This window comes from Triticum aestivum, chromosome 5D (assembly GCF_018294505.1).
Source record: "Triticum aestivum cultivar Chinese Spring chromosome 5D, IWGSC CS RefSeq v2.1, whole genome shotgun sequence".
NCBI lineage: Eukaryota > Viridiplantae > Streptophyta > Magnoliopsida > Poales > Poaceae > Triticum > Triticum aestivum.
The window spans coordinates 58,000,662-58,009,902 of record NC_057808.1 but is presented as its reverse complement, the minus strand read 5'-3'; the positions used below and the strand labels follow the sequence as shown (position 1 = coordinate 58,009,902).

General features: G+C 42.1%; 1 protein-coding gene across 1 annotated transcript; it reads left to right on the top strand.

The window, feature by feature from the left end:
* Positions 1-889: 889 nt before the first annotated feature.
* LOC123120246 (uncharacterized) lies at positions 890-3,358 on the top strand. Its single transcript, XM_044540224.1, has 3 exons — positions 890-1,026; positions 1,373-1,749; positions 1,832-3,358. The coding sequence occupies exons 1-3, from the start codon at positions 981-983 to the stop codon at positions 3,356-3,358; spliced, it is 1,950 nt and encodes a 649-aa protein (XP_044396159.1). The 5' UTR covers positions 890-980.
* The last annotated feature ends 5,883 nt before the right edge of the window (positions 3,359-9,241 follow it).

Here is a 9,241-nt window from a genome sequence, read left to right as displayed (position 1 = left end):
TTTGATGTACCAAAGATTGTTCGGAGTCCCGGATGTGATCACGGACATGACGAGGAGTCTCTAAATGGTCGAGACATAAAGATTGATATATTGGACGATGTTTTTCGGACACCGGATGAGTTCCGGGGTTCACCGGATAAATATCGGAGTGCCGGGGGGTTATCGGAACCCCCGGGGGAACTAATGGGCCAACATGGACCTTTTGAGAGAGAGAAGAGGGGCCCCTAGGGCTGGCCGCGCCCCCCCCCTGAGGAGTCCGAATTGGACTAGGAGGGGGCGGCGCCCCCCTCTTTCCCTCTCCCTCTCTCCCTCTCCTTCCTTTCCTCTCTCTTCCCTTGTTGGAAACCTACTAGGGATAGGATTCCTAGTAGGAATCCTAGAGTGAAATGCGTCATTAGTCCATGAACTCAAACTGATTGCACACTTTATGCCAACAACTCAAGAAGTGATCGAATTTGGTCCGCAAACTCGTTGATTTGATCAAATAAGGCCAAAACCGGCCCGAGAGTAAAAAAACGGCCACGCGGATGCCATGTCATCGTTCCGTTGACCACTCATGAGTTCACTATTTTTACAGGGGTGTATCTGCAAATTGACCGATTTTTTTTACAGACCATCCTAAGGGCGTATATAGACTGAAAAAGTATTAAAAAAAACCTTGCATCGCCTAGTACTTGAACTTGGGTCGACCGGAATTTTGATTGCCTCAGTGACCACCGCACCTACACCGCACACGCGCAATAAATTTCAGCCTGCTGCATATGTACGTAGAATCAGGAGAGAGAAAAAAACAGAAGATCCCGCCAGATCGTTTTTCAATCATGCGATCCCTTTCCTTCTGTTTCACTTGACTATTGCCTTGTTTGTCGCTAGATCGTAGCGTTCCATGGTTTCGTCTGCCTTCTGTGACAAGCAGGTTAGGACGACGCACCTTCGCAAACGACCACGGCGGTCGTCCTCTCGACGCCGTCTAGCCGCAGATGGCGCCGCGGCTGCGCGAACGGAGCGCCCCCGCACCCTCATATGGTATGTATCTTCTTCCATTGTCCCAGAGAGAGACAGAGTTCGTGTGTGTTCTGTCCAGGAGAGTTGATCTCACTGAATCGATCCAATCCATCAGAGCTAGTGTAGGCGAGAGTCACTTATACGTATAACAATACGCGGCTAGACGTGTGAACACTGTCAAGTTGTCCGCTTGCTTGCTTGCTTTGCACAAATACGTTTATTAGCTTCTGGGCAAATCATGCTAGCTATGTGAGAAATCATGATGACTGGACGTTAGATCAGAGAGAGGATGCATATAATTGTAGTGCGGATTTTTTATTTGAACTGAATATGTGATCTATGTTTTCTTGTTTGTCGTGGAATGCAGAAATTGATTATGGTTTGTTCACCCTGGAGGTACATCACAATGGCTTTTTCTGTGGCTCGGGAAGCAATAGGACATATTTGGATGACAGAGTTGATTTTTTCGATTATTGTGAGGCAGAGGACATGTCTATTTTGTGGCTTGTTGATTCGTTAGAGCGACTCGGTTACCCTGATAGTGAAAAGTACAAGATATATTTGCTCATGCCAGGGAGATGTATTACTGAAGGACTTTTCTATGTGTGGTGTGATGATGATCTTCAGAAGATGATGAGTACAGTACCGAAGAACTGCAATAGCATAATACTTTACGTCGATCAAATGTTTGAAATTCCTGTTAACATATGTGATGAGGTTGCCATAGAAGAAAAGGTTTTAGAGGTAAAGAAAACTCTATAATGATATTGTGTTACTGTTGTTTGTCTTGTTATAGTTCGGCACCATTTTTTATACTATTTTGCAGCCCATTGTAGGTGAGGGGGTCAATCCTGAGAGCATTGTAGGAGAGGACATGTTGCAGGCAGATCAGGGCAGGTTGCGGACAGAAGAGAAAAGGTTGCAGAGATTGCAAAAATTTAAGAAACTGAAGGATGAAGAGTCTGATGACAGCGACCGGTTGGATTCAGATGCAGATTTCTTTGATAGTGACAATGACCCATTAGATGGGGATGATGACATCTTTGCTGCATTTGTGGACCATGATGTCATAGATGCAATGATTACTAGCAAAGGCAAAAAAGTAGTTGAAGTAAATGAGGATGGTAAGGACAAGAGGAAGAAGAAGAAAAGTAAAAAGGAAGATTCTGATGAGGAGTTGCTTCTTCCAGATTCAGATGACAAGAACTTCAATTTTAAGTTCAAGTCTTTTGCTGAACATGACATGGCAGACCCGGAGTTCAAGATTGGAATGACTTTTTCAACAGTTGAGCAGTTGAGAGAAGCAATATCTGAGTATAGCATAAAGAATAGAGTGGCTTTGCACAAGACTAGAAATTGTAGAACCAGGGTTGAGGTGGTCTGTGCTGAAGGTTGCCCCTGGTATTTGTATGTGACAGAAGACAGCAGGTCCAAGAGCTTGCTTGTGAAGAGATATGTTAATGAGCACACATGTAGCAGAGAGTGGGCTATCAAGGCAATGACTGCTCCCTATCTTGCCAAAAAATATGTGGAAGAAATAAGAGACAATGAGAACATTGATGCAAAGTCATTTGGCAATAAGGTGCAAAAGGACTACAATTTGGCTCCTGGCAGAATGAAGCTGCAAAGGGCAAAGAAGAGAGCAATGGCTATTATCAGAGGAGATGAGGAGAAGCAATATAATTTGCTTTGGGATTATGCGGAAGAGATTAGGAGATCAAACCATGGGAGCAGTGTCTTTCTTAATTTGGATGCAAATGGTTTGTTTGAAACTATGTACTTTTCTCTTGATGCATGCAAGAGGGGCTTTCTGGAGGGTTGCAGGCCAATTCTTTTCTTTGATGGTTGTCACTTGAAGACAAGGCATGGTGGTGTTATGTTGACAGCAATAGGTATTGACCCTAATGATTGTATCTTCCCAATTGCCATGGCTGTGGTAGATGTAGAGTGCAAAAATAGTTGGAAATGGTTCATGAACACTCTGAAGCATGACCTGAACATCCACGACCACATGGCAGCCTTTACTCTTATGTCAGATAAGCAGAAAGGGCTGATACTTGCAGTGCAGGAAGAATTTCCAGACAGTGAACATAGGTTCTGTGTAAGACATCTCTACCAAAACTTTAACACGATTCACAAGGGGGAAGTTTTGAAGAATCAACTTTGGGCTTGTGCAAGATCTAGTAACAAGCCACAATATGAAAGAAACATGGACAAATTGAAGGCTCTGAGTCCTGAAGCATATGCATGGCTTGATAAGCACCCACCAAACCAATGGTGTAGGGCTTTCTTTGATTGTTTCTGTAAGAGTGACACACTCCTCAATAATCATTGTGAAGTGTTCAACAATTAAGTTACCGAATGATTGTATTACGTGTTCTCAATAATGTAGTTTTTGTTGTTGTTGTTGTTGTTGTCGTACAAATCACCAGAGTTATTGGAGCATGATAAAATCTTGAGAAAAAATAGATAACAGAACCACATATGTCTAATATTTTTGCTAATAATTTCAGAATTTTATAAGTTTCAAAAATATGTTTAAAATTAATTCTTTGCATGCTGGTTTGTTTTGACAGATTCTTCTGCAACTTGTATGTTAGCTACTGAGTATATGTTTGTGTAGTTTTTGGAGTCTTCTTGATCATGCTTTGTATTACATGTTGACGCAGATATATACTAGATGCAAGAGAGCTTCCAATCATGAGTATGTGGGAAAAGATTAGGGGCCAAATTATGCACAGGATGTATGATTATGCAAACACTTGTGAGAACAAATGGACTGGCAACATTTGCCCCAAAATCATGGACAAGATGCGTAAAAATGAGGACTATGCTAGTGATTGTTTTGCTTATCCTTCTGGCCACAGAGTATACGAAGTGAAGAGCAAAGATAACACCTATGAGGTGAAGATGAATGAAAAAACTTGTGATTGCAGAAGATGGCAACTAACGGCCATTCCATGTTCGCATGCCATTTCCTGCATGAGAAAAGAGAGAATAAAACTAGAAACCCAGATAGCTAGTTTCTATACAAGAGAAAGGTACATGAAAGCATATGGAAATACTGTTTGGCCAGTAAGGGATAAATCTTTCTAGGAAAAGACACATGGTAGGGATGTGGGAGCACCTTTGTATGAAAAGAAAGCTGGGAGGAAATCAAACAAGGAGATAGCACCCATCGGAGAAGGAGGAAGGGACGAGACTTAGCAAGCATGGTGTGAAGATGCATTGCAGCTTTTGTAGGGATCCTAATCACAAGAGGCCTTCATGCCCTGAATTACATCCCAAACTCAAGTTGGAACCACAAAGGAGGACAAATGATGATGACAATGTTGGTGATCCTTCTGTGGTAGAGGTAAAGAAAACTATATAATTATATTTTTGTTACTATTGTTATTATTGTTATTGTTGGTCATCGTTTCTTCTTTATAATGTTTTGCAGAACATTGTATCCGAGGAGGGCAATCCTGAGTTGATTCCCACACAATGTAGTAGGACTTTTGTAGTTGAGCTCATGGAGGAGGAAGTAAGAATAGTTTTTTTAACTATTTATAAGTTGATCTATATATTTTGTATGGTTTTAATGTGACGTAATCCCTATGATCTATTTCGCTGGTGGAAGAGTTGTCAAATCCAACAAGGAGGAATAAAGGTCCACTTCCTGCAAATGCATTTATTCAGGACCATATAAGTGAATTTCCTTCTCCGAGGGCAACAACGGCAACAAGGGCTGGCATGGACATAGCAAGAGGTAGAGGAAGGGGAGGAGGAAGGGGAAGAGGGAGAGGCAGAGCCAAGTCTTCTTCTCTTACAAATAATGTAAGTGGTTCAGATATTGCTTCAAGTGTAGATGTGGAAAATGTAATAGAAAGAACAAGAGCAAGCGTGAGAGGGACAGGGACAGGGAGAGCAAGAGTGAGAGGAGGAGCAACCGATGGTACTGCTACCCATGTTGAAGGAAGTAGTGCTACTGCTAGTAGTGTGCAAGAAGGAGGAGGGACAAGTGTTGCCCACGCTGCACCAAGAGCAAGAAGAGCGAGAAAAACAAAAAGACCAGTGCCTGGAGGTGATCATTGGAATGGTTATGAGCACTCAAGATAGTATCAGTTGCTCTACAGAAATAAGTAGAATGTTTAAGTGCAAGTATGTGCAACCTGCTTGTAATGCAATTTCAAATGGTTTCAGAACTATGTTTGAAGCTTTAGAACTACGTGTTGTCACTGTTTAAAAACTATGGAATAAGTGCAAGTATGTGCAACTTGCTTGTAATACTTTTTCAAACGGGTTACAGAATGATGTGTTGGATGGTTTTAGAACTATGTGATCATTTGGATTTTTTAAAAACTACGAATGATATTGTCATTGAAGTCATGTTCTATATATTTTCTGTAGTGTGAGTGTATATTGAATGTGAGGTTTTGTATTGTCGTCAAGATTTATACATATTACTTTGATATTATCTGAAACCCACTGATTTTATATACATATTTAACAATGATTATGTGAAGATATATATAGTAGCCTGCCTATTTGAACATAAATCACGTCATGGTGTATTGGTCTGGAAGCCAACTTCTAACCCAGACTGCCTGTGTTCAAATACTACAGGACACACATTTTAATATTTATTTTTTTCTCCTGATTCAGCATAAATATATATACTCGGCACCGTGTTAGTCTGCGAACTTTGTGTTATTCCAGTGGTTGGTGATGTGTTGCCTGTTCGGAACGGCCAAGGTTCAAGTCTTGGGCAACACAATTTTTAATACTTTTTCGCTCCAAACGCCCTTAATTAGCATGGTCTATGAGAAAAAAAACCCCAACCAATTTGCAAATAAAACCCTATAAAAATAGTGAATTCACAAGCACTCAAAGGATCAATGACATGGCATCCACGTGGCCGGTTTTTTCCTGGTCAGACCGGTTTTGAACTTATTTGATCAAATCAACGAGTTTGCAGACCAAATCTGATCACTTCTCGAGTTCTTGGACTAAAGCGTGCAATCAAGTTGAGTTCATGGACTAGTGGCGCATTTCACTCGGAATCCTACTTGGGGCGCGCCCCATGAGGGCCGGCCGGCCTCCCCCTTGCTCCTTTATATACGGGGACAGGGGGAACCCTAGAACAGACAAGTCAACAGTTGTTTTAGCCGTGTGCGGTGCCCCCTCCACAGATTTCCACCTCGATCATATCGTTGTAGTGCTTAGGCGAAGCCCTGCGTCGGTAACTTCATCATCACCGTCATCACGCCGTCGTGCTGACGAAACTTTCCCTCGGCCTCAGCTGGATCAAGAGTTCAAGGGACGTCACCGAGCTGAACGTGTGCAGATCGCGGAGGTGCCGTGCGTTCGGTACTTGATCGGCTGGATCGCGAAGACGTTCGACTACATCAACCGTGTTACTTAACGCTTTCGCTTTCGGCCTACGAGGGTATGTGGACACACTCTCCCGCTCGTTGCTATGCATCACATAGATAGATCTTGCGTGATCGCAGGTAATTTTTTTGAAACACTGTGTTCCCCAACAATGCTATCATGCAGCGGCATCAACATGCCGTGGTAAATTTTTTGTCCCATTTAGGGCAGGTGTGGGTATAAGCTTCTCCCAAACCAAAGCTTCTCACAACAAGCGTGATGGTTTCGGTAGGGAACGTGCCACCTTTGGGGATGAAACGATATCCATTGCCTCTTATTGCTTTCAAAAAATTTCTAGTGTCAACATAGAACAACAGGAGTGTTGTCTTTAATTTTTGAACTTTTTGGGCTTCATTGGGACATTTTTATACATTAACTTGGTTTTGTAGGCATTTCAGGTGCATAACTCAAATTTGAACTACATGCACATGCTCCATTGCATATAAACTGGTTGAAAAGTCAATTCTGTGTCCTTGGTTGCATGCTTTGGTCCCATGCAAGAAATGGGAATGAATTTCAAACACCCTGCCACCATCACTCGGCCGCAAACATTGAGATACATGGTTTTTAAATTCTAGTAAGCCAAAACTCGTCTGAAATTCATGAAACTTGGCATGCTATCATGGAGCGGCATCAACATGCCGTGGTAAAAGTTTTGTCCCATTTGGGGCAAGTTTGGGTATAAGCGTCTCACAAACCAGAGCTTCTCACAACAAGCGTGATGGTTTCGGTAGGGAATGTGCCACCTTTGGGGACGAAACGATATCCGTTGCCTCTTATTGCTTTCAAAATTTTTCTAGTGTCAACATAGAACAACAGGAGTGTTGTGTTTAATTTTTGAACTTTTTGGGGTTCGTTTTCACATTTTTATACATTAACTTGGTTTTGCAGTCATTTCAGGTGCATAATTTAAATTTGAACTACATGCACATGCTCCAGTGCATATAAACTGGTTGAAAAATCAATTATGTGTCCTTGGTTGCATGCTTTGGTCCCATGCAAGAAATGGGAATGAATTTCAAACACCCTGCCACCGTCACTCGACCGCAAACATTGAGATACCTGGTTTTTAAATTCTAGTAAATCCAAAATACGTCTGAAATTCATGAAACTTGGCATGCTATCATGGAGCGGCATCAACATGTCGTGGTAAAAAATTTGTCCCATTTGGGGCAGGTTTGGGTATAAGCGTCTCACAAACCAGAGCTTCTCACAACAAGCTTGATGGTTTCGGTAGGGAACGTGCCACCTTTGGGGACGAAACGATATCTGTTGCCTCTTATTGCTTTCAAAATTTTCTAGTGTCAACATAGAACAACATGAGTGTTGTGCTTTAATTTTTGAATTTTTTGGGGTTTGTTTGGACATTTTTATACACTAACTTGGTTTTGTAGGCATTTCAGGTGCATAATTCAAATTTGAACTACATGCACATGCTCGAGTGCATATAAACTGGTTGAAAAATCAAATTTGTGTCATTGGTTCCATGCTTAGGTCCCATGCAAGAAATGGGAATGAATTTCAAACACCAGAGCACCGTTGATTGCCGGCAAAATGTTGAGATACTTTATTTTTAAATTTCTAGTAAATCCAGAACTCGTCTGAAATTCATGAAACTTGGTATGCTATCATGGAATGGCGCCCGACATGTTGTGGTATTTTTCGTGTCCATTTTGAGAGAAGGCGCACTCGAATAATGACAGCCAACAAGGGCATTTTGAAAAAATAGCTGCCACTTTAATATCTCAAACGTTTGTACTCCCTCTGTTCCAAATTACTCATCGTGGTTTTAGTTCAAATTTGAACTAAAACCACGACGAGTAATTTGGAATGGAGGGAGTATAATTCAAACCGTGTGCGTTCTGTTAACCATTCATGTGATGCCACGTGTCTTGGTTTTAATGGCTGTAGGAGGTGCCGTGCGGACAGCTGCTTGACCTTGACTGAACGGGATGCGTGCGAGCGCAGTCCGGTGCGCAGGCTGACCGCGAGGCGTGCAAGCTGTCCTCCAATGCGCAGGCTCACCGGGAAGCGTGCGAGCTGTACGCTGCGCAGGCTCACCGGGAAGCGAGCCCTTTGACTTCCATGGCCGCCCGCCTTGCTCGCATCCTCTCCATTAATGGCGCCCAAGGGAAAATGTGCCTAGCAGGATTTGTGCAGCTCTTGATCGCAAACGTTTTAGTTAGAACACCCGTATGCAAACCGACAGCTTCCCCAGGAAGCCAAGAGAAAATGTGCCGAGCGGGATTTCTGCAGCTCTTGATCGCAAATGTTTTAGATAGAACACCCATATGCAAAGTGAGAGCTATGGTCTTCCCCCTTAAGTCGAGGGAAAATTCACAACGCAGGATTTGTGCATCCTTCAACGCAAACGGTTGTTTTGGATGACCCATGTGCAACCATGTACAAAAAGTTTGGTAAGATTTGCATCTGTCATATTGGGTATGTTGCCATTTGTCAAACTGGAAAGATTGACATTTGTTGATCTAGTAACATTGCCATTTGTCAATCCTTGTAACACTGCAATTTGTCAAAATATGCAGCTAAAAATCACTAGCACTATCTAATTTTTGCAACTAAAATTCAGTAATTAAGCATAGATTTCATTCATAGATTAAGCAGTCGTTCTTAATTTATACAAACAGTTCAACTCGACAGCTGAACCGACCAAACTTTTCCCCAATTGTTGCCAACCACGTACTGTAATAGCTAGATCAACTATATATACTAGCTAATTTTAAGTATGTTGTACAGTTCCACCACACATCTATAGTCAGATGAACTGAACAAAATAGCCCCTAAATACTACTACTACTATGGA

What these genes read in the sequence shown, in the direction of transcription:
- LOC123120246 (XM_044540224.1), top strand. Translation starts at nt 981, where the DNA reads ATGGCGCCGCGGCTGCGCGAACGGAGCGCCCCCGCACCCTCATATG. An exon ending in CGCCCCCGCACCCTCATATG is followed by an intron (nt 1,027 to 1,372) that starts GTATGTATCTTC and finishes CGTGGAATGCAG; the next exon opens with AAATTGATTATGGTTTGTTC. An exon ending in TAGAAGAAAAGGTTTTAGAG is followed by an intron (nt 1,750 to 1,831) that starts GTAAAGAAAACT and finishes ACTATTTTGCAG; the next exon opens with CCCATTGTAGGTGAGGGGGT.